General features: G+C 50.5%; 1 protein-coding gene across 2 annotated transcripts; it reads left to right on the top strand.

Moving 5' to 3' along the window:
* The first annotated feature begins 2,130 nt into the window (after nt 1-2,130).
* ZIC4 (Zic family member 4) lies at nt 2,131-23,768 on the top strand. Of its 2 annotated transcripts, XM_060242317.1 has the most exons (4): nt 2,131-2,521; nt 5,808-5,893; nt 14,007-14,648; nt 20,309-20,779. In XM_060242317.1, the coding sequence occupies exons 2-4, from the start codon at nt 5,848-5,850 to the stop codon at nt 20,773-20,775; spliced, it is 1,155 nt and encodes a 384-aa protein (XP_060098300.1). In that variant the 5' UTR covers nt 2,131-2,521; nt 5,808-5,847; the 3' UTR covers nt 20,776-20,779. The 2 variants fall into 2 exon arrangements, with proteins under 2 accessions (XP_060098300.1, XP_060098301.1); XM_060242318.1 differs by lacking the exons at nt 2,131-2,521; nt 5,808-5,893 and adding an exon at nt 23,486-23,768 and having other exon boundaries at nt 13,805-14,648; nt 20,309-20,657.
* The last annotated feature ends 1,247 nt before the right edge of the window (nt 23,769-25,015 follow it).

Here is a 25,015-nt window from a genome sequence, read left to right as displayed (position 1 = left end):
TATTGTGAAGTGCAGTGACAGCGCCTTTGACAAACAAGCTCGTCCAGGACTTGCAACTTTTACAGATACATCTCGCTATAGCTATACATTAACCAATAAAAGACAGAGCGGTTTTGTTGTTTGGGGAGGGGGGGCGCTTCCCTCCCCCCCCCCCCTCATTTCGAAAATATGCCTAAAGAGATTCTGAGCTTCGTCCTCGTGCCTGGAGCCAGAGAAAGAGGTCGAGGTGGTGTCCGTCCCTCTGGCTTGACTTCTTGCTTAGGACGGTGGTGATGAGATCCTGGCGGCCGAGACCCTCTGAGCAGCACTGAACAACTTTTCGGGGGGCTGGACCGAGGAAGTCCTGTGGGGACTTGTCCCTTTTTGCGTGGGGCGCTTCCCTCTGGCCGAGGCTCTCCAAAACGCACAGGCGGCTTCCATTAGAGCCTCGCTTTCAAACAACAGGCGTGATTTCTGTGGGAAAGCGACTGTAACCGTCCATCTCTCTCTTTCTCTCTTTCCCATTTTTTTTCCTGAAAAAAATTCTAGCACCCATCAAAAGGCAGGTGGGTGAGAGCGCTTAACTTTCTCCTTTTTTGTGTGTCCTGTTGATGTTGTCTCTCTCTCCGCCCTCACTTTGTTTCTTATTCCTCCCCCCCCCTTTTTTTATGCGATCTCTTTAATTCAGGTAGAAAAATAATACCCTGTAAATTTCCCTAAAGTTGCTTTTGTCTCTTTCTCGGCTGCATGGACCTCTCAGATCCTGGGGTTTGAGAATGTATTTGAAATCCTCGCTAGATAGAAGCAATATAAATTTTCGGGCGCTCAACCCTTTTCTAGTTCACAAATCAGTCACCCTTGTCACATTTATTGAAATTCCTCAACTTGCCACTCCAGGACGTTGGAAAAAGCAGGCGGCGCCTTTGTTGCCTGACCAGGCTTGTGATCGCCAGAGAAAATTTACTTACCTTCAGATGAGTGAGCAGAAAAAGAAATAACACTCCCTTTGATTTAGTTAGGAAAATGCAGACATTTGGATTCAGTGCAAACATACAACACTTGCTTGTTTTCTAGATGCAACCCCTCGATTAACCTGCCTTTCCCCAACTCAAGTCTATTGAAAAACTGCGGATAGCTCTCCTTTGTCCCCGCTACAAAGAGCCATTGACTATATATTAAAATGATTGTCGAGATGTAGAATGACCGTGCGTAAAAGGCGAAATCTTTGTGACTCAAATCAATTAAGCAAAGCAACATTCGAACAGGGTTTCCCAATGATGCCCGGGTGCTGAGGGGAGGAAAGGAAACGAGGTGGCGTTTTACTGAAAATATAGGTTTTTAAATCTGACCCATTCACTTGTTCCCTAGTCTCGAGAAGTGGGGCCAAACTACTACTCCCCCCCCCCAAAAAAAAGTAGAGATAGAAAAGCTAACCAGCTCAGAATTCTTCGGGGTTTGAACTTTTGTCCAGACTATAAGTGATTTCTTACTGCCCCACCCGTCTCCATCATCACCCCCAAACCCTGATTGCTCTTGTTGCTTGATTAAAGGGGTTAGGAAACAATCCTCTTGGTAAAGATGCTGCCAGAAATAATATTGCATACTCCAAAGTTGTTCACTTTAAGGAATTAGAGGGACTGGCAACCTGGCGCCCGGGTCTGATCCTTTTTGGGGTCCTTCCATCAGTGCAACGCGGCAGTGCAGATCTGCCCGCAAATTCAAGAGATAACAACGCGGGGTTGGGGGGCACTGAGCACACATCTTAGCGGCTTAGTTGCTTACCACGAACCCGGAGCTGGGAGAGGTGGTGGTGGGGAAAGACACGCAGAAATTTTTAAGATGCAAAGCCGTAATGCAACAGGTCAGGAAGAATCGCCTCTGGATAAGAAATGCATCTGAGCTTGCACGTTGCCAGAGAGGCGAGCTTACTTTTGAGCTAGAGAGAGAGAGAGATGGGACATCGTTGTGTCTCAGAGAAACCTACAAAGACCCATGGAGGTTGCCAAAAGCTAGTCCATGGGTCTCTCCAAAATACACAGCCCTTCCCTCCTCTCTCGAAGACCTCTGAAATCGTGGAATGCATAGTCTGGGAGATTTAAGGAGGACGGTCGAATATAAGTCTCGCTGCTTGTGTTGCCTACGTATGTGCGTGTGTGTGTGCAAGTGTTGTGGGTTGTAGAAGTTATCAAGTGGGATTTGCGGCGTGCTCTCTGCAGGAAACGAACGCGGCTCCAGTTCAAAGTCACACGCACCAACGTGACATATAAGCCATTAAAATATCATCCTGGCGGTTCCTTTCTGCTTCATCATATATTCCCCAACTGCTCCTACAAAGCAGGGAAAAGAAGAAATGAAGGATGACCGCCTCGATGGAGTCGCTAAAGAGGTCTTTTGGTTTCGTTTGATCCATCCACTGCCCACCCCAGACCCCCAACCTCTCCTCTTCTCCCTCCCCCCTTTCCTCGTCTTCTTTTTTTCCGGTCGGTTCTTCTGTCATGCTAGGCAGAAATGAGGGGACCTCTGCTGCAACAGGTGGCCTGGGGTAAGTGACTGAGGCGGGGGGCAGGGGTAGGACGGGTGGAGGGAGGGGGGGGAAGAGCGGCTTCCCTTCGGCCCAAGGCAGGCCGAGCGGCGGCGGAGCAGCCTCTCACCTCCAGGGGGCTTGGCATGTGCAGGGAGAAACCTCAGCAGCCTCGCCCCACCTTGCGGAAGTGCCTTGGCACCTTCTCGGACGCGTGGGGGAGGACTTGGCAGCGCCCATTCCTCCAGGAGAGACGCAGCTCAGGCGCCCGCAGCAGCCCCAAGGCGCAGAGTTTCCTCGCCCCGACTCGAAGGTCCTCCGGGCCAGAGCAGAACAGCTTGGGAAGTCCTCGTGTTTTCCCGCTTTGGATCTCCAAGGAAGGCCGGCCCGCCTTTGGAGGGCAGGCGGAGAAACCAAAAGCGAGAAGAGGCTGCGGGCCCCTAAAAAGCGGGAAGCCAGGGGTTGGGGGGGGGGTGTCGCATCCTAAACGGCAGTGCTTCGGAATTGTTCCCTGGTGCAATTCAGCAAAAGCTATCTTTCTCCGCCGCCCCCCTCCACCCCACCTAGTTTTGTCCTGGGGTTGAGATTAATGGCAAGCAGCGACCGGTCAGGCTAAAGTCTTTTCCCTCCAGAATTCTGCACCAGATTCCTGCTTTCGCTACTTCTCTCTCGCTCTCTCTGCCCGGGGCAGTAACGAAGGAGTTAACACCGTCTGCGGGTAAAGGTCTAGTGGCCAAGACTTTGTAGCTTTTCACAATGGAACCCTCCACCCCCATCTCGATCGAGAGCTTTTCTTAAGCCCAGGCTTCAAGCCCCCCCCCCCCTCGGTTCCTTTGACTCAATCGAGTCTACGAACCTGCTCTATTTCACTGCTCAAAATGACGCCACCATCCCTTCCAAATCCCTAGCCTGCCTGTCTGCCTGCCTGCCTCTCTCTCTCTCTCTCTTTCTTTTTTGGGCAGAGGCGGTACAGAGCTTTGGGTCATTCAAATTTTATCGAACCTGCAAGGGTTGCCCTAAAGTGAGCTTCTCTCTCTCTCTCTTATGCACACACACGCACAGAGAGAGAGAGAGAGAGAGACTGGCAACCGGTCTCCCTTGGGCTCTGCCCATTGCTCCCAGTGGCGAGAGAGGTGAGCCTGCTTCATTTCCGTGGCCACTGTTGATCATGTAGTTAATCAGTTTGGATAAGTGCTGAAGGCTCGAGCTCTTGAAGTGGCCGGCTTTGGAAACACCCTGGGCGTTGACCTCTGACCTGCGACCGAGAACATGTGCCAGGCCCACAGTATCCGGCACAATGACTCGAGTGTGTAACTTGGGGAGGGGTGGGGAAGAGAAACATTGGTTTGCCCTTCCGTTTCAAAGGACTAGCCCTACCTGATTTCCTTATCTCCTTGGGAGAAAACAGCTGCTCAGAATCTTCCAGCAATGAGTTTTCAGGACCTTGAAAGACAGGCCTGGCCCAATCCGGTCTTCTTTCTCTCCTAGCAAAGAGGCAGAAAAGGACCACCTTGACTCCTGCGTATTCATTATCTAAAAAGCGAATTCTTTGTAGGCATTATTTATGCTTGCTAAAGAAGACATGAAATTTTACAGGAGCTTTTCCAACAGACCAAATCTGTTGGGAAGCCAGAATAAGCTCCTCAGGAGGAGAAGATCCCTCCCTGTTTGGCCTGATCACTCAGAAATTCAGCTGAGTCTGAAATAGTTGATCTACAAGTTTATTGGAAGGGGGTTCCGCATGGGGGTCTCCTTACCAGCAATGTGCTGCATACTGCCAAAGCTGTATCAAGGTCAAGCGTTATCTGGATGTACACACACGCGCGCGTATACACACTCGCCAAGGGTTTATTCTATCTCATCCCCGAAGTTCAATATAAAAAAAAATCTGATCATATATGTATTAACTTTTTAAAAGAAACAAAGCATAGGCACTTCAAGTGGCGGAAGTGACTTATGCCAGGCTTTCATTTTAAGTCCACTCGAAGGTCGTTTGTTTTAGGGGAAGTGTGTTTTAAACTCGAATTGGGAGAAGACAAGGGTTAATCAGTAAGAAGAGAGCATCTCTCCTAGGTTTGCATTTAGGGATTGAAGCATCTTAAAATAGCCTCTCTCCTTCCCTTTGATGCAGAACGTTGTTTGCAAAATGTGCTTTCCCTCCTTTCAGCTCGCACTGGAACATCCTCCCTGCTCTGATTGTATGCCTCAGTTTCATCTGATACTCGGACAAGTTTAAACTCTCTTTGAGTCAACTTGACCTGCTTTTTTTATTTATTTAGTTTGCTTTTTGTCCCGTCCTAAAAGTCAACTTGTCTTTACGAAAAAGATACAAAGCCTGCCTAGAACCCGAATGTTTAGCAGCCCGAGAATTTAACACTTTCAAATTGGGAATCTTTCCACCAAGCCCTTCCCTACCTCGGTGATTGCCTCGTCTGTCATAAGCAACGCATTTTTGAATTAGAAATAGATCACATTTCGCATTTTAATGCCACCATATGATTTCAACGACCTATACGATTTTTGCATGGTTCCTGTAGAATCTCCACAAACCCCTCTCCTCTCGGGCACATACATCTTGGAGGGGGGGGGGGGGACGACAAATCAGAAATTCTGCGCATTTTTATTGCTGTAGCTACGGAGGAGGACTGTTGCATATATACATTCTATTCACAGATGGCATTAACACTAGGATTTGGGTTTGGGGAGTTTTAAAGGCCCCTCTCAAGTTTGTTTGAAAAGTGTTCTGAGACTCTCCTTTGGAAGCGGAGGCAGCAAAGCGTCGACTTTCAACACCGGTTCAATCCACCGCGATACCACTGGATTTCAACCTTGAGAGAGTCATGTGGGGTTGGAGCCGTCTAGCCAAGGCGGCCAAGTGTAATATCAGCTCTGGAAGGTCTACAAAAATGCCGTCAAGTCAGTAGTAACTCCTCAGTTCTTTGCCAGTAGGTGTGTGTCTGATCAAAGCAAAAGTGTATGTGTGTGTGGAGTTTGGAGGGGGAGAATCTACTTCTGCCCTTACTTCAATCAAGGCTAGGGTTGCCCTGCACAATGTGCGCCAACCTGGGGGGGGGGGGGGAGGAATATATTTATTTATTTCCTTGCATGCCCTCTTCGGTCTGTCCCGTCCCATTCTCGATAACTTGCCATCTTTGGGAGACACAAAGACCGTGTCCCCAAAGCGATGCGAGGCTTTTCTTCTAAGTGGAGGGAAAAGATTTCACGCCGCTCTCCAATTCTTTATCACTTGCATATAAACGAGACTATTTTTCTTAACCCGCCACCCCCCCTTTTTTTTTCTGAACAGGAACCGGGTCAGGAAATAAGGCACAAGTTTGCCCCTTGTAATGAGGAAAAGAAAACGGCTTTACAGAGCCCCCTCGGAACAGTCAAGTAAGTTAAAATATGACTTTTAAAAAATATGTGTATATGTTCAGAGACATATCACTTTTGTTTCCGCCTTAAGTGTTTAAGTTGCTTGCACAAACACAGATCAGCCACCCAAGGTCTCAGCAACAACTGCTTAATCTCACTCCCTGTCTATTCATTTGGAGGTTCTAGGATTAATATTTGACGAGGCTCTGATTGAAACAACCGCCCCCCTGACCCTCTCTGATCGCACCGTCACATTATTCTATGACATATTCATCTTGCATTCATTTACGGAGGATTTGATTGGAATGAGGTTTGACACGTATTGGATCCTATTTAAAAAAAGACCCTTTGATCTTGGCGGTGAGGGTCTGCAGGATACTTATCATCTATGCCCGATATACCAGCCCTTTCCAACGTGGCCGCTACCCAGCTTCCACCGGGCGCGGACTCAAACTGGCATTGATTGACATCTTATCTGACAGGAATACCTTAATCTGGAGACAGTGGATTAAGAATTCTATTTGAAATAAGCATTTGATTGGGTTGATCTTTGGGCACTTCAGGTCTGAAAACTGGCTGGAGAGGACCCTTCCTTCAAAACTAGCATCCCCCTTTGACTGCAACCCGGTTCGTCTTCCTTCTGTTCCTTCCTCCACTTAGGTACAACATTTCCTGGCCTTTCTGGTTTTTGTCAAAAGAGGCAAGGTGAAAGATGGAAGGATGCGGAGTTTCCAGCCTCTTTCATTAATGAAAGATTTCTCTGACCCAACATCTTACTAAGAGTGAACATTCTGACTTTTCTTTCAATCTTGATATTACCTTGCTAACATTCTAGGTCGGCTTGGTGAGAGTCCTTCCCATATGGTTCTTCCTCATGTATCAAGCTATCAAGTCCCTGCGATCCCAGCTTTCCTTTGCCCCCCACGCCAATCTGCGAATTGCGTAAAGGCTCAGTGAGTGATCAGGAACACGGATTTTCCCCTGCATTATGCTCTTACAGCCCGTCAACAATTCAGTTAATCCTCCAGATAATTTGGTTCGTGTTTTCGTTGAAAATCATAGGCACCACAGAGCCTTGAAACCACATCTTGGAGCTTAAAGCAGCTTCTTATGGGACTGTCGCTTTCCCCTATTTCCAACGTGACCACGTTGAGTTCGCATTTCAGAACTGGACCTTGAAACGTTGTTTTTTGAGGCGATGGGGGAGGGATGGACGGGGGTGGCAGGAAAATTCTTCATCAAACCTTCCTTCTTCATAATCAGTGGCGACCTTCTTGAAGAAGGTCAGCGCTTCCCTACACTGATTCAATGACCCGTCAGCGAGGCGGACAGAAAGCCGGGGGAAAGTTTCTGCGGCTCTGAATCGCCCGGAGAGTTGGGTTGCTTTAACTGAAAATGAAAGGTCAGATTCTGCGAAGAGATACAGCCGAATCAACGCTGTGGAAAGAGAAGAGAGGAAAGGGAAGGAAATACCTGCGGCTGGGAAGGCCAGATGATTGCTTGGCCTGAGAAAGTTTTATTTTAAAAAAAAATACCCCCTTCTTTAGTATAATAGAGTGGATCCACCGGGCAATAGCGGTTGAAAATGAAGCCTCCGCCATTGTCTAGTATCACACCCACGTGGGAGCATCCACAAGGGAAGCCTTCAAAGGTAAGGGCTGACTAAGTGCCGTGGAGAACATCAAGATAAACCTGGAAAACTACAGTGTAGAAAACAGCGACAGGAGAATCTCAGTTTTTATTATATAAACTTTAGATCTGCAGAAGGGAAGATTTGCCGTCACTCGAAGCAGCAGGTAAAAGATGGTATTTGGGAAACACAGCAGTTTGGCATTTGCGAATAAATGGCATGTATCTGTTGCTGTGAAAATCCAATCCCCGAACCAATGGAAGGAATTAAGACTAGACCGAGTCTTCCAGCATCTGAAACCGCCCAGTTTTCGGGCGAAGATAGCACAAAGTAACAGAAGGCTGAGACCCTGGGGCCACTTTGACATTCAGTGTGATCCTTTGACATTCAGTGCGCTTTCCCTGGAGTAAGCTCTCTTCAACAGACCTGAGTAGGAGTCTAAGGAGACCTGCTTAGGATGACGCTGTTGGTTGCCGCCGGAGTCAAAGGGACAGAGCGCACGTTCCAGGATAGAGGCAAACCAGAAAGGGAAGAGTGCCCACACCACCGGCAGCCGCTCAGCTTGGCGGCCCTTCTTTGAAGTTGCGCTTCTTTTGGGTTACCTGGCCTTGTCCTTCATGAAACCTGTCTCTGTCTCTCTGTCTCTCTCTCTCTCCCTACATTTCTGACAGGTCGAGCGTGTGGATTCCCTGAAGGCAGCGGCCTAGCTAGAGTGAGGAGCGTCACTGGCTATTCAGATTCGCCCCACTCGGTTAAGCCGACGCAGAGGCGTTGAGGCCTGTCGAGAGAGCTCCGTGGGGTGCAGCCGGCGGACTGCCCTGTCCTGCGGGGCCCTTCGCGGTGTTCTCGGGGAAAGAAGAGCGAGGGGCCTGGATTGCAGGGTCTTTGGGGAACGAGGCAGCCTCAGCGAGGCCAGCGAAAAGAAACCCCCTCGGTGAAGCTCGAGGGACCTTCGGGGCTACCTGGCAGGGCCAACCCAGTTACAGGCCATCGCGTCGCCTCGCCTTCTGAGGCTGCGACCCTCGGCAAGAGACGGGGATCGCTCCGTGCCCACTGGAGCGAAGACGCCAAGGAAGATCCGCCTGCCGAAGTCGCCTTGGGGAAGTTGGAATTCCGCTGCCGGCTGATGGGCGCGTTATTCTTGGAAAGGGCCCTTCGCCTTGTCAGCAAGTGCCTCCGCGCCGATATTTATCTTACAAGCGGAATCCCTCCGTGAGGGCCGTGACAGTTTTCAAATATATGACCGTCGCCTCCCTGCCCTCCAGGTTTGTTTACGCGCCGAGCTGAGAGGCAGTCCTGCCCTCGCGGTAGTCTATTCACCGCGAAGAGAAGCGGCAGAACAAACAAGATTGAGGGGGGGGGGGGGTGCCGAGATCTAGGAGGTGGGGGTGAGTTGGACAGAAAGCGCTCACCGGACAGGTAAAAACAGTGCCCCAAACATTCTCCTCGAGAAGGGTACAAACTTTCTCCAGGTCCTCCTCCTCGCTGTTTTCTCCGCCTTCTGGTCATGTGTACAACTCCATCCGCCACCCCTACCACCCTCCCTCTCCGGCTTTCTCTCCTCTCGTCACACACACACACACACACACACACACACACACACAGAGGGCAGATATGTCTCCCAAGGTACACAACAAATGCTAGGAGTGAGAGTACTAACTTCACCTAATATAATGAGAGAGACACCATGGGCCATTTCTTTTCCATTGGATTCATGCGAGGAAAGGGGGGGGGAGGGGGGAAACCCCTGTGAGGAACCTCAGGGTTTTAAGTAAGAGCGGATAAAGCCATTAGCGTTTGACAAGAAGCCATGCCAATATTTTAGAATGGCCTAAGCCAAGCGATTGGCGACATATATGTTTGATATATGGTGGGTTATTATTTTTAAAAGGAAATTGATAAAGTGTTCCAGATATTTTCTCCCTTGACTGAGGACTGTCAGGATTGAAGGATGTCAAGTGTGTAGAGATGGAGTGGTGGTAAGGCGGGAGGAGGAGGACAGCTATATTTGGAGCGCACCCTCTCTCGGTACCTTTGTAAGTAACAGCTTCCCAGAGTCCTGCTTCCTAAATGTTTGTTTCTGTCTTGTGATCTCCTTCGGAGGCGGTCAGGGGTGAGGAAGATGGGGGAAATGGGGGGCTTAGGGCAAAAATACTGGCGAGAGAAGATTGTTTGGAACTGCCGGGGGGGGCGGTTAAGTTGTCTACGTAAACATGTTATGTAAGGAGGGTTAGCTAATTACTGCGGGTGCGAATACTCAGGTCCTCCGGGCATAAAGAGTATGTGCACCTTGCATTAGCTTGGTAATAGGCATTAGGGCTAGACTTGCCTTTTGTTCTGTTACCAACTTGGAGAGGCAGTGGGCAAAGAGATGAATCCGTCCACTCCTAGAATTCCTCCTCGGCTGTAAGTGAAATTAAATGGCCCGTAGAGAATTATTGGGCATCTTAAATCCAGCCCATGGTACAGAACTGTCCTGAAAAGACAGCTGTTTCATTTTTAAAAAAAAGAAAATGCCAAACGGCTTCCTATTTTGCTTCTTAAACATGAAATTGAGCGATACCAGCGGCTTGAACTGTGATTTTATTAATGGAACCATCATAAAATGTATTTGAGCTATCAGATGACTTCTGAAACGTTAATAAGGTTTGCAGGGCTCTCTCTCCGGGATGATTCTCCTTAAGATACAAACTGAACGCAAGGGCTGCTTTCAGAATGCAGTCAAATGTTGTTTGCCAAGACATTCAAGACTAAAAGTACTTTCTTCTTTGGGATGCTACGAACAGGGGTCATTGCGTGCTGCGTCTGACATCTCCTCTTCGCCATGAATAGCAAAAGAAATGTTTGGGCTTGTGTTTTAAATTTGGGTTACAGTTTCCCGGGGGGATTTCTCTTCCTCACATTCTCTTTGGCTCAAATTCCGGTTCTTGAATATGTGAAAGAAAACTTTCCACGCTGGTGAAACGCAAGCTCAACCCACCCAGCCAATGAAACCGAAGTAAATTCGAGTGAATTCCCCTTCTGTCCTGTGCACGGTTTCTTGGAAGTTAAGTTTGGCTAGGATTGCGGCTTTGATAACACTGGCGTCTCCAGCACTGGCCAGCATTATCTCAAGGGGGCTGAAATGACAAAGACATCCTAAAGCAGGGTTTTGGGTCGCGCTGTAAGTCTTCCAAATCTTACCAGCACGTTAACCTGGGACAAAGGGAGGCAGAGATCCCGTTTTAAAAGAGCTTGTGGATTGTGCAAGCTAATTTGCTATGACATATGCCCAATTTTTCCCCCTAAACAACACTCTCCCCCAGACCCCTTCCGCTTTTCAGCACGCTCTTTAAAATATATATACTTTAAAAAACTTCGAAGTTATTTGTCCTGTAGTAGATTTCATCAGGTCTGTACTTTCTTGATTGCATTTTCGAAAAGCCGACTTAAGCACACTTATTCTTCAGAAAGTAACCTCTACCTCCATGAGTTTGGCGCGCTAGATTTTCATAGCAACATCTTGAAATGTGAAAAGCCGCTCCATTCAGTACCTTCACCAGCTAGCCTTTAGGAGTTACTTCAGTGTATGTGGTATGGGGGGGGGGAGACGGGGGGGCTGGTTCCCCATGTATGAAAAAGCAAAACCCCAATCTTTACTTTCATACTGAACATCCCAGGCTTTCAGCCCGTTTGTTTTACCCCGAGGCCTGTCATCCAAGCGGTTCTGTTGTTGCTCATGGACCTCAGTTTTGCCGGTTCCTCCAAATGAAAGCAGTCTACTTGTCAGAGTGAGCGAGATAGAGAGAGATCTTCCGGTTGACTCAACCTGATTTTCAGATGCTTTTCAGTCCTCCTTGCCAAACAAAGGTCAACAAACTTCTCAGCTGCTGGGAAGTTCTTGCACTGAAGATGCGGATGGGATTAATGCTGCAGTTAATGACAAGTGCGAGGCCGAGCAGGAAGGAGAGGGGGAGGGGGAGAGAGCGGGAGAGAAATCCTGCGATCGTGGGAAATGAGGATGTGGCAGAGCTTTTGTTGTTGTTTGCTAAAGGCCCGGTTCTCTCGGGCCGCCAACAAGTGTCAGAAATCTAAAGACCTCCTTTCGGCCGGCTCCGCTTCCCAGGACGACGTCTGTATGCAAAGCCTGTCCCTTCCTCATTGTAGCCCTTTCTGTCGGGGACGGGGCCCCCGGAGATTTGTGAGCGCTATAAATAATCGGCAGTCAAACGGATGGCGGGGTTGGACTCGGGTAAGGCAGCCCGGGTGGCGGCGACGGCGGCGGCGCCGGAGGTGGAATCTGTCTGAGCCCACCGGGAGGAGCGGATCCTTCTTCGGGAGCCTCCCGCGGCGTCTCCCGGGCTTCGGACTCACAAAACTTTCTTCACCCGCCCCCCCCCCCCCATTGGAGAAGGCTGCTCCCGAGGAGAGACCGGCGGGCTTCCCCCGAGGGCGGCGGGCAGGGCGAAGAAGGGCCCGGGGGTTGAGGAGAGCTTTTCTCACGGGGAGAAAGTCCTCGGGGGCGCGGGGTTGCCGAGTTGACTCACGAGCGGGACAGGGAGAAGGCGGAGAGAGGAGAACGAGCGAGCGGCCCTCTCCACGCTGCCTTCCCCCTCCAGCGATCTCCCTCCTCTGGCCCTCCTTCCTGACGGATCCCTGCGGCAGATTGGCCTGGGCAGGCGAATCTCATCCCCCCCCCCGCCGGCCCCCATCCCGCAAAAGCGGAAGTTTTGATCCGAATCCCTGCGTGGCCTCCTGAGGGGCGGCTGCCTCCCCTCCTTCTCCCGCGCTTTCTCCCTCTTTGTGGTTGCAGGCGGGCAAGGGGCAGGACTGGCGCTGGGGGGGGGGCGCTGGGGCAGCCATGCCAGGAGCTCGTCGGTGGTGGCCAGTCAGGCCCTCCGAGCAGGCACCGCTCTGAGCTCGCCATTCGAGCCTCTGCTTCTCTGGCACCTAAGTGGGGAAGGAGGATGGGAGGGCCGAGCCTGGGCCCAAGAGCCAGGAGCCATGCCGGGACATGCGCCGGCCTAGCCCAAGGCGCTGCTGGGAAGTGGCCGGAGAGGTGGGCAAAGCAGCAGCCCTCCCCTCTCGCCCGCCCGCCTGGCTTTGCCGGCGCTCCCGGGCGCTACCTGCGCCGGCTTCCTCGTGGCCAGGCTCCTCCTTGGGCAGCAGAAACCTCTCATTAGCGCTCCAACGCCTCGGCGGACCCCTCGGCTTGGCCCAGGGAGACTTCCTAGCCGTCCTTAAAACTGTCAGTTAAAGGCAGATTGCAGGGAGGGGGGAGGGATGCGGGAAGTCCATGCAAAGCCCAGACAGGCTCCGGGTTAGGGCAGGGGGGCGGGGGGTTGCAGAGCAAGACGAGGAGGGGGAAGAGGAAACATCCTTTGAAAGAGGGGCAAAGGAGGAGGGGGAGATTGGAGTCCAGAGCTGCGTCTGCGCAGATCTCCCCGCCTCCTCTTCCTCCCTCCCCGCCCCTTCCCCCCCCCTTCCTAAACCTTTTCAGACTTCAGCGGGGACCTGTCATCGCTGACGTCGGTCAGGCGACTTCGGCCAATCAGCGGCCGCCTTGATTGTTTCGCTCTCTGGGTTGGAGCCCGACTCTATGAAACTCTATTCAGCAGCCGCCCAGCGTCCCGCTGCTGCTTCTCAAAGCGTATGGGATTCCACGTAGGCATTTAAAAAAGGAGGAAGCCAAAAGGGAAAAAAAAAAGAAAGAAAGAGAAGAGAAGAGAAGAGAAGAAAAAGGAAAGGACAGGGGGGGAGGAGGAGAGGGAAAAAAGAGGGGAGAGAAAGAAGTAAAACCAAAATAAAGGCAAATAGCCCAGACCAAGAGAGAAGGGGGGGGATCTTGGAGGGAGGGGGGAAGTTTGGGAAAAGTTCCCCCCCTCTCTGGCTCCCCCCTCGCTCGGTCCCCCCCTCCCTGCTGTCAGGTGACTTTTTACAATTGCCGAAGCCTGTGAGCGGGGAGGTTTTTGGGGAGCCCAGTAATGGACTCTGCGGCGCTCTCCAAAGCGAAGACGACGCAGAAATTAGTAGGCTTGGCAGGGGCTCCTCCTCATCCCCATCATCCCCACCACTCCCCTCCGAGCATGACAGGCTTCGCCGGGCATCCCCACTCCATGGTTCCCACGCACCCTGGGGAGCAGGCGGCGGAGTCCCGCCTGGGGCTGAGCCCATTCCGGTCCGAACACATGGGGCACCACCGCCACCACCACCTCCATCCCCACCACTGCCCACCTCATCCCCACTCAGCGACCCTTCAACTCAGCCCTGCCCCTCCGCCGCCGCATCCCCAGCATCCCGGGGCAGGCCAGGCAGAGGTGGTGCCCATTCCGACCGGCGCCTGTGGCCCGACGCAGCCCACCGCAGTCCCTTATGCCGTCCCTCACCCGAGCCACGCACTGCCCGCAGGTAGGGACTTTTTCCTGCGCAGAGATCTGACGGCCCCCGTCATGCCAGGGCTCCCATACCCACAATCTGCTGCTGCCACGCGTTCTCATCACGGCATGTTTGTCTCAACAACAGGTAGCTACCCCGGACACCATGCTCCCCACCACCACCACCACCACCACCACCACCACCACTCAGAAGCCGGGACTCACTCGCTTTTCACTGGACTCCACCATGAGCAACCTCCCCATGCAACTCCAGGTGGCCATCTAAACGGACAGATAAGACTGGGGCTACCTGGAGAAATGTACGCCAGGTCTGAGCCTTTCACTCCAGTGCCAGCCTCCAGGACAGACCCTTTCGCCGCTTCTTCTTTCCACGGCTACGGTGGCATGAACCTGAACGTCAATTTGGCCCCCCATCACGGCCCGGGGGCTTTCTTCCGTTACATGAGGCAACCCATCAAGCAAGAGCTGATCTGCAAGTGGATCGAACTGGATCAGACGCCCAAAAAATTATGCTCGAAAACTTTTACCACCATGCACGAACTGGTGACTCACGTCACGGTGGAACACGTCGGCGGGCCCGAGCAGTCCAGCCACATCTGCTTCTGGGAAGAGTGTCTCCGCGAAGGGAAGCCTTTCAAGGCCAAATACAAACTGGTCAACCACATCCGAGTCCACACCGGCGAGAAGCCTTTTCCTTGCCCTTTCCCGGGATGTGGGAAAGTCTTCGCGCGCTCCGAGAATCTCAAGATCCATAAAAGGACGCACACAGGTCAGTATGGAGAAGCCTTTCTGAATATCCCTTTCTGTTCAGCCGTCTACTCAACCGGCGATTTATTGGCATGTTCTGGTTTTAGTAGTAACACTACCGGAGAGGAGAGTTTTTAAGTTGTTGCTCTTGGTTTGCAGAAATGTCTTTCTCACAGACTAGATAGCGATTTAGCGGTGGAGGGAGAGTTAAAAGCCCTTGGAGATGGCAGAAACCCTGGAATTTTGGCGCACACTCACAAATAAGGAGCGGACGATAGAAAGTGCAACTTGTCCGCACAGTTTTGAGTGACGCCTCTGGGGCTGCTACTTCGGCTGTCTTCTCGTGAGAAAAGCACAGCTGCAACGGTTTCGTCTTTTTGTTCAGAAAAAGGGACTCCGCGGCGTTTCGTTCTAAGTCCTCCGCTGGCTCCACAAGGCCCTTTCCTTCCGCTGTCTCTGGCAGCCAGGGAAGGTAGGCAGGTCTGGGAGCTCGAGGGAGGGGAGGGAAAGAATTCATTTTGGCCTGAGCATTTTCAAAGGTCATTGGCCAGAATCCTGAAGGGACCCGGTGTTCAAAAGCATTTGTTAGTCCTAGTTAACACAGAAAGGCAGGGAACTCGGAGGGAAAGACCTCGCAGAAACCCTGGTTGACCCCGTCCGGCCACAAAAGCCTCGATAACGAATGAGGCTGCGCCTAGAAAGTTTTCACACTTCCAGGAGCAGGCTGTGAAGTTGTACGCTACGGCTGAGGTTAGCAACCAGAGTTTGTAATTTGTTGTGCTGCTCCCTCTCCCCTCCCTTTCCCCTGTCTTGGCAAAAGATAAGAAACAAGCCCTTTTGGAACTTTAAATCCGTTCCAGAGCGCAGTCTTTTCCCCACCCATGCTCAGCACTCACAAACACACACACACACACACACTTCCAGCCTTATATCCTGGTACGGAAACGACATAATCCTATTGTGAGATCCGCTTACAGCCCGACGAAAGGTTCGCGCCCTGCAGTTGGAAAAGGCCCCAAACCCCAGACTTGGTCTTAGCCTTGACCCCGGTTCGTTTATTTATTTCCTTTTTCGAAGCATACATGGGAACACGTACAGTCTCCGGAAGTGCATTTAATAGCCACGAGAAGGACAACAAGCACAGGGTCTCCGTCCCGCCCCCACCGAGGCATCCTTGTGTCGGGGAGGCGAGCAGCCGAGGAGGCCGGTTGGTCCCCTTAATTGCAACGCCTTGCTTAAGCAAACAAACTTTTACTGTCCCTTTCGCTGCCGTCCCCTTTGAAGTCTCCCAAGCAGAAAATGGTCAGATTCTTCTTGGTACATTTGACCTACATCAGCGCACCCGACTGAATGCGTGAGAAGGATGCTGGCCCATCATCCAGACGAGCCGACATTATGGATTCTTTCCCCTTGAACTTTCCCCAGCTAATTAATTTTCTTCCAGTAGTGGGGGGATGGGCGTGGAATATCCTGTAGACACCCTTTAAAAAATAATCATTCCAGCGCAGCATTTTTTTTTTATGAGCCACCCCTCCCCAGATCCTCAAACCCAAATGTTTCTGAAACGGCATTAGAACGGCCTACAAATTATTCATGAGCACCGTTCTAGATTCAAACGAGAAAATAATTGCCTCCTTAAATATGAATGACGTCGCGTTTCCCTTAGTCTGGGCGAGCAAGGAATGGGCTTTCTGGAGAAATTCAGCCGGAGGGGGGTGGGGAGAGAAGAAGGGGGAGGGGGGAGGCTAATTCTTAACGGCCTAACCCAGATGGCAAGGGGGAAAGCAAAAGCGCGGTCTTACCCTTTGAGCCGGCCAGGGAGGACAATAGTGACCAACTTGCGCTTAGGCCGCAGTCAGAGAAAGTCTGTTTTAAGGTGTAATTTATAGCTCTAGGCCGGGCGAGCGAAACCTTCCTCCTCCTTTCCTCTCCCCCTCCCTCGAGAATTTTGCAAAGACTTTAATCCAGTCCCAAAGTCGGGAGGATTATGCTAAAATCTCCGGACGGGGATGTCTTGGACTCAATAGCGAGTCCTCGGAGAGCTACAAGTGTCGGTAGAAAATGGCGGTGCAGGCTCCTCGGGCGGCGTGTGGTGCTGGCTGCGTGGATGCCGTGCTGCTCGCCCCCTTCTCAGGTCACCCGGCCTAGTCTACAGCAAATGAAACGTGCCAGAGAACGGTATTAAAAGGTATCTGCCTCCCTCACCCCGCAACAATACATCTTATACTCAGGAAAATCCTTCCCTTTAGCTGAGAACTCTTCCACGAGCTCCAGACCTTGAGGCCTTGGGAGAAGGCCTGGCAACCCAACAATGAAGATGTCCTTCCTTGTGCTCAGCCCCCCCCTCCCCTCCCCTCCTCTCCTTTGCCCCGATTCATTCGCAAAAAGGAGTTAAAAGAAGTTAAACCTTTTTTCTTTCCCCTTCTGGAGAAAGGAGAAGCTGCATTAGGCCCAGTCTTACCTGAATGCAGCTCACAATGGCTGGCTTTCTGACGGCAGCGTTCCCCAGGGCCTCCTAACTTACCGCTGCCTTGTGCTACACCGCTCGCCTTGATTTGTTATTTCAGCTGAGGAGCGGAAGGTCAAACTGTGTCTTTACAAGGAACTATAATTAAAATGCTTAAAGAGGCATCGAGATTCACGGTTGATCTTATGCTCCCCCCTCCTTCCCCATACAAATGAGTCCATACCCTCTTCGGCAGGTACACAGGGAGTCAGGGCTGGCACTTTTGGTGTACAGAAAACATGGACCTTGCTTTCTCAGGGCCTGGGACAGATGTTTGTGTGTGTGTGTGTGTTTTTTTTTGGGGGGGGGGAGAAAGCAGTCATACCTTTTGCAGCTCCATCAGCCGTTTATGGACCCTCCCCCACAATTAGCCGCCCACTTTTCAAATGTCCCTTAACTGGCATATAGACAGTGTGTCCCCACTGTTTAAAAAAGAGGAGACTCTGGCTGGAGTCTCCTCTCTCTCGTTAAAAGTGTTTTTGGCCTTGAATATTCAGTGGGCAGGTCATGAAGGCCTAAGTCGCTTAAAAAAAAAAAAGAGTGAGAGAGTAAGTTTTGTATTGAAGTGGAAATCTGGAAGTCGTGTTTAAGCAAGGCCGCACAGACACACTCACCCCCCCCCCCAACACACACACCCCTGAACTTACCCAGCTATATGGCCTCAGAATGCTATTAAGAAACACACAGTAGATTGGTTTGCATTCCCGTCTCAGTCCATTTCTGTGGGATATAGTTTTCTGGGCGTCTTTTGTATACTGAGCATCGCTCTCTCGGTTGATTTTTCAAAATAATACAGCCGTGGCCCATCGAGACTTTACAACACGTGACTTCCACATGGATTGCTTTAACAGTCTCTTCAATCCTGCCTTCAGAACCTAGGGCACAAACACCTCTCGAGTAGCTTTCCTGGAAAGCGTGTTTTCTTCTCCCTGAATCTCCACCCCCTTCCAGTGCGATCCCTATGCAGATCCATTCAAATCCGGAAGTGTCTTGCCACTGACCTCAATACGCCTAGTCTATGTGGCTCCCCTGCCAAATGCGTACCTTTCTGTTCCTTACTGTTTGATAGGGAAAAGGCAAGCTTGGCCTAGTCTTGTTCCCCTTAAAGCCATTAAAGCTGGATTTAATAAGACGAATGGCTATCACGGGCAGAAATACACATCAGGCTATTTAATGGTGCCCGATGTTAACAAGGGAAAGATACTCCATCGTAATTCTGGCATTTGTACCTTGTCCTTCCTCCAAGGAGCTCGTGACAGTATACATGTTTCTCCAGGTCTTTCTGTTATTTTCCGTATACTAAAACATACACAAACCGAAGAAAGAAGTTTGAGTCCAGTGGCACCTTTAAGAGCAAGAAAGTTTAATTCTGGATATAAGGTTTCGTGTGCAGGCACCCTTCCTCAGAGATAATGAAATGGAAGTTACTAGTTCATATATATAGACAGCCAATTAGCATACAGCATAATGAAGATGTTTATCATATTCAAGGACCAAACAGGAATAACAAGCTTAGATTATATTGACTGGGTTTAATTTCTGTGAAAACATAGTGAAGGAAATAAATATGTCAAAGTTGGAGATTGATGGGCAGATATAGCCTTCATTGTGGAATGCTGAGAGTAATTAACTGAGATCCTGCTACGATACTCCATCCATCTTCTCTCAAGTATGGAGGCACCTTACAGCATCTTCTTCTTTGAAGTGGGGCAATTGTATTTCTCTGGTCTGGGGACAGGGAGATTACAACTCTACACAACCAGAGTTGTTGTCTCCCCTGTCCTCAGACCAGAGAAATACATTCCAATCTACCATTCTAAATTACATTACACTCTACTATTCATTAAATTACATTACAAACTACTATTCTAATCTACTATTGCAGATAAGAAATAAAATTAAGAGGATGTATGGCCCTTCTGTGAGATTGGTTAGAATACTGTAAGGTCTCCTCAGTACTTGAGAGGAGACATATGGAGTTTAATAGCAGGGTCTCAGTTAATTACTCTCAGGATTCCACAACGAAGGCTATATCTGCCCATCAATCTCCAACTCTGACATAGTATTTCCTTCACTATGCCCCCCCCCCCCAAATTTTACCCAAACAAATGATAATCATATAAACTAAGCCAGTTATTCCTGTTTGGTCCTTGAATCTGTTAAACATCTTCATTATTTTGTATACCAATTTACTGCTCACCCTCTGCCTATATGTATGGACCGGTAACTTCCATTTCAATGTATCTGTGGAAGGGCGCCTGCACACTTTGTTGGTCTTAAAGGTGCCGCCGGACTCCAGCTTTGTTTTGCTCCTTCAGACCCTCCTGAATATCCGGAATAAAGGGTACGAATGACTACTTCCGCCTGGAGAATGATAAGAAGTATTTCAGAAATAAAGCACACTAAAAATCACGTCTCGTATCTCGGAGTGTGCGCCATATTCGTCAGCCATGGAGGACTTGGGCTCCTCGCTCATTCATTTCCCCTCTTCAGGTTTGCAGTATTTCCTTCAAAGCTCGTCCTAACCTCTTGTTTGCGGGGGTGGGGAAGACCAAGGCCTGAAGAGACAGGCAGGCGGAATTAGTGTTGCGTTGAAGGGCCAGGGAAACTCGTGGAAAGAGTATTCGAAAGATAGCCGGACGTATGTGAGAATCGTGGCACCACCACCAGGCCAAAATCCATCGCTAGGATCCGGAGTATTACAGCCAGCCAGTCAGTACAACGCGGCAGATTGCCGGGGGTGGGGGTGGCATTTGCGACAAGGGAGAAATAGCCAGTACAAGCCGAATCAAGCAAGTCTTGACTCAGGGGTGGGTCAGGTCAGGGAAATGCTTGGTCCTGGCTGGGGACCCCAACTCCCCACCCTCGGCCTTCTATCCAAATTCTTTCGGTCTCCAGGAAGGAAGGGCATTTGGAGGGGTGAAGAAGACGCCCCCTGGCAAGCAAGCTCACCGGCTCCTTTGCCCTTTCAGAAACTCCCACACCCGGGTCACACCCTCGCCGTCTTGGGCGCTGAGCGTCCTGTTCTGTAAGGCGAAAGGTGTCCTAAACTGGGGTACCAGTCGGAAAAGGGGGGGGTTTACAGACCTGAACTTTTGACCCTCAGACAGTCCCCACTCCCCCTGCAGCCTTTCCCTGCCGGTAACCCCGTTTCCCTGCCTTGCCTTTCTTCGCAGGCGAAAAGCCCTTCAAATGCGAGTTCGAAGGCTGTGAGAGGCGCTTCGCCAACAGCAGCGACCGGAAGAAGCATTCCCACGTGCACACCAGCGATAAGCCCTACAACTGCAAAGTGCGAGGCTGCGACAAATCCTACACGCACCCCAGCTCCCTGCGGAAGCACATGAAGGTCCACTGCAAGTCCCCTCCGCCCAGCTCGGGTTACGAGTCGTCCACCCCTTCGCTAGTGTCGCCCTCGTCGGACTGCGGCCGCGACCCCCCGCAGCCTCCGCCCCCGCCGCCTCCCCAGCCGCCCGCCGCTGCTGCCGCCGCCTCCTCCACGCAGGCCGCGGCCAACCTGAGCGAATGGTACGTGTGTCAGAGCTCAGGGGCCAGCGGCATCCCGACGCCCCCCAGTAACTCTCCGTCGCCTCGCCCGGGAGAGGCCGCCTACACGAACTGCGGGGAGGCCCGGCCCAATTACTAGAGGCGTTACGGTAGGAGGGCCGCCCGCCAGCGAGACTGCGTGGGGCCTTTCCGGGGTGCTGCGGAGCCTTGGCGGACGGAGGACTGGTCGGCTGGCCTGGGGGCGGGGAGGGGCGGGGGAATCGACGGCCCAGGGAGCAAGCCAGCTCCCTCCATCCTCTCCCTCCCCCCGCTCGCCTTCGATCAGAAATGCTGCACAGTCCACAGAAGAGAAGACACACTGTAAAATAACCCCCACCCCCTCACCCCATTTTGTATTTATTAAGGTGTCAAGCACACGAGACGGGAACTCTCCTCTCCCCCCCCTCCTCATTTTTACCCCTCCTTCCTAGGGCAGGCGCCTCGGATCATCCCCTTCCTTGTACGTTTACAGAGACCTCGGTCTGAACTGAACCCACTCTTTTTCGTATCAATCAACCAAAGTGTTTTACTACGAATTTCTAGATGTACAGGCTGCGACCGTCGGTGCTGGTACTTTGTGATGGTGTTTTCCTGGACTCTTTGATTAGCCCACTACTGTTCCGTTCCTTTCTTTTTGTTTTCTTTTCTTTTCCTTTCTGTTTCATTTTCATGTTTATATTTTTGACTGTGTGAGCGTGTGTGTTTAAACAGAAGGACCTAAGTATCTATAAATACATTATTTGTTACCGAAATTGTAATAACGAATCGATCCATTAAATACTTTGATTAATTTACCCGTTCACTTGGCGTTTTTGAACAGAATCTCTGTTCTGGTATAATTCCCCTCCCCCTCCTATTCTCCCTACTAATAAAACAAGCCGGGGGAGGGGCTTAATGATTTGTGGTACATTTTAATTTACACGAGCAGTGGCTTTAAATACAAAAACATATTCTTTTGGACTTTCTGCCTCCTCCCTCTCTCCCATATTACTTCTGTTGAATTGTGACTAGTTGTGATTTCTTAGTGGATGGAAGGTGAGATCCATGTTAGATGGAAGGGGGGGGGTGTTATGAGTGACGTCATTGTGGTTGGGGTTGTCCAGAAGGACTCAGGACTTTGTCGATTCGCTCTGAACCCATCGTGTAAACCGAGTGCTGGTCGTTTTCAAACGCACAACGTTTGTAATGTACAATAATCTTTCGGGATAAGAATTCTTTTCCCTTCTTTTCCCTTTTTTTCTTTTTTGTAAAGCAAAAAATAAAATTGTTTTCAAATCTCGAACACATCTAGATGTCTTTAAAGCTATTCTTCTCATGGACCCAGCTTGATGCCCCACTGGGGGAGGTGGGGGAAAGAAATGCATTCTTGATTAACAATTGGGATCCTAACACAGCCCAAGTGGATTGTAGAGCCCAATCCTATGCATGTTTATTAAGTCCCACAGTGATATTCCATGGGGCTTACTTATAGGTTAGTGCACGCAAAACCCTAAAAACATTGTTTTTTCAGTAAATCGCACATATTTCCATAGATCTTACTTACAGACCATTCATTCATTCATTCATTCATTCATTCATTCATTCATTTTTTCTAAACCGCCCTGCCCGGCAAGCAGGTCTCAGGGCGGTTTACATCATTTAGGACTGGAGCTGATTCTCTCTCAAAGCCATAGAGGCCGATTCCCAAACAGTCTTTCCACGCAGTGTTGCGGACCACCCCTCCCCATCCATGCCTTGGGTCACCCAATGGCGGAAATGGTTGCCCTGAACATTTGTCTACCACACCTCCCATCCAGATCTTTCCCTGAACTTTCAGGAGTCTTTCTCCTGTGTAAGTTTACCCCAGAGTAAGTATAAGGAGGCAAGAGCCCCGTGTTGCAGAGTGGTAAAGGTGCAGTTCTGCAGTCCTAAGCTCTGCTCACGACTTGAGTTTGATCCCGGCGGAAGCTGGGTTCAGATAGCCGGCTCGATGTTGACTCAGCCTTCCATCCTTCCGAGATCAGTCAAATGAGTACCCAGCTTGCTGGGGGGAAAGTGTAGATGACTGGGGAAGGCAATGGCAAACCACCCTGTAAAAAGTCTGCCGTGAAAACGTTGTAAAAGCGACGTCATCCCAGAGTTGGAAACGACTGGTGCTTGCACAGGGGACTGCCTTTACCTTTAAGTATAAGGAGACTTTCCCTAGGCAGTGTAAACTCAATGGTACTTATTTCCGACAATGACGTTGTTAACAGTGCAACCCTAAAAATAGTTTCCTGAAAGTAGGCCTTGTCGTATTGACGTCAGTAGGATTCTGGGAAGACTAGTCCAGGACTGCGATGTTTAGTCCTTTCCTTATTCCCGAAGATGTCCGACCGTCAGCCAATCAGCCCGTCAGTCTGTCTGTCTCTACTGTTTGGAATAGCTTCATGGTAAAGGACCTTCGCCACTCATCTTTCGCACTACCCCAGTCCACACGTGGAATGGGTCGCCTGGTCAACGGGAAGAATGTGCAAATAAAGAAACATGCCGTCGTCACCCTCCCGGCTTAAAAAACCTAGAAAGAGGCTTTGGGGGAGGGGGAGGGAAGTTACCGGTCGGGACTAAGGAAGGATACCCCGTGGATCTGAGAAGGTATGGAGGTCCATCTCCAGAGGAGAAGATGTTTCCACCTTGCCTAGAGCGGTCCTCCCTCCTCCCCTGCACCTACCCCTCCCCTCGCTCCTTTTCTTCTTCATTTCTTTCTTTGCAGAAGCGAGCGTTTTGGGGTTGTTGTTTTTTTTAAAAATGTGTAGGCTAATCACCTTTAATTTTTCATTTGCTTGTTACAGATGTCTATCCCGTTGCTCTCAAGGTAATCTAGACAGAGGCAGCTGAAAGGCCCCGCATCTTATGCCTTAGACATCAAAGCAGACTCTCACAATGCAAGTATTTCTCCGCAACGGTGAATCTTCATGGTGAGTTAAGATTTCTAAAGCAATAGACAAGTCATACTTTAAAAGACTGAAAAGCGAAGTCTGGAGCCCGTCCAGTCTTTTCATGAAGGACATAATATTTACGTCTAACAGATTCTTTTAACCCCCTCCGCCCTTCACGCCCCTCCAGTCTCAGTCTTTATTTTTTGCGACCCCCCCTCCTCCCTTGTCTCTTTTCTTTTCACCAAAAAAAGAAATCTATCTATTTATTTGCATTTTTTTGTATCCGTAATGGACGTCGAGGGCATCGTTTTTCTCGAATTTCCGGGGCAAGAGAGAGGGGGGAACCCCACGCGAATGGGGGCCCTTGTTCTAGCCCCCTAATCAGAATGGATAAGAATGTCAGGAAGAGAAAGAGGGCCGCTTGAATCGCCGCCCGTCCGTCAGCTCACTTTTGTTTCTCTTCTGGGCCCTGATCAGAGACGGCCTTTGGGATTTGATGGCGACTTTTTCTAAAGGCGAGGAAATGGGTTTGAAGGAGGGAAAAGAAAAGGAGAAAGGTCTAATCAAGCCCGGCCTTGTTCAAAAGCTCTGATTTTTGGGGGGAAGGGGGGTGGGTTTGAAAGTGTGAGCTTTACGGTGCATCAACATGCCACGTTAGGATCGCTATGGTAATGAGCGGAGCAATAGCAAGCGCCGCTGAAAGGGAGGCACACTCCATTCGAGACAGTCTATTAAGATACATTTGCGCTGACCTTTGGTTTCATGCTAGCTTAATACATTCAAGCTGCTCTTCCTCGGAGATGGACTTCCTCCATCTCGCCCCCTTCGCCCTGCCTGGCTTGCTCGCCTTCTTAAGGAAGGCTTTTGTTACCGCAGCTTGGGCCTCTGCGATTAAGAGACCCAAAGGGCGGCAAAGGGGGTGGGGTGGGGGGTGGGGAGGATGAATGTTCTGCATCCCTGGAAATCGGTGGGACTTCAGTCTCCTTTTATTTCAAAGCAGCCGAAAGAATTCGAATGGGGCGACTCGTGAGCCAGTCAGTAGCCTGCCCGAATCGGCAGTGCCGATTGAACAGCAGTCACGTTTGTTTGTCTTCTTCTGTCGTAACGCATTGTCCCCCCCCAAACCTCCCCCCCCCCAGAAAACCAAACAAAACCTCTCTCTCCAAAAAATCTCCCAGTCACCAGAGTAAGTGTGGAGCCCCGTGGCGCAGAGTGTTAAAGTTGCAGTCCTAAGCTCTGCTCACGACCTGAGTTTGATCCCGGCGGAAGCTGGGTTCAGATAGCCGGCTCGAGGTTGACTCAGCCTTCCATCCTTCCGAGGTCGGTCAAATGAGTACCCAGCTTGCTGGGGAGAAAGTGTAGATGACTGGGGAAGGCAATGGCAAACCACCCCGTTAAAAGTCTGCCGTGAAAAAGTTGTAAAAGCAACGTCACCCCAGAGTC

This window comes from Heteronotia binoei, chromosome 6, assembly GCF_032191835.1.
Source record: "Heteronotia binoei isolate CCM8104 ecotype False Entrance Well chromosome 6, APGP_CSIRO_Hbin_v1, whole genome shotgun sequence".
Classification (NCBI taxonomy): Eukaryota; Metazoa; Chordata; class Lepidosauria; order Squamata; family Gekkonidae; genus Heteronotia; species Heteronotia binoei.
This window is presented reverse-complemented; position numbering and strand designations above follow the sequence as displayed.

What these genes read in the sequence shown, in the direction of transcription:
- ZIC4 (XM_060242317.1), top strand. Translation starts at nt 5,848, where the DNA reads ATGAGGAAAAGAAAACGGCTTTACAGAGCCCCCTCGGAACAGTCAA. An exon ending in AGCCCCCTCGGAACAGTCAA is followed by an intron (nt 5,894 to 14,006) that starts GTAAGTTAAAAT and finishes TCTCAACAACAG; the next exon opens with GTAGCTACCCCGGACACCAT. An exon ending in CCATAAAAGGACGCACACAG is followed by an intron (nt 14,649 to 20,308) that starts GTCAGTATGGAG and finishes CTTTCTTCGCAG; the next exon opens with GCGAAAAGCCCTTCAAATGC.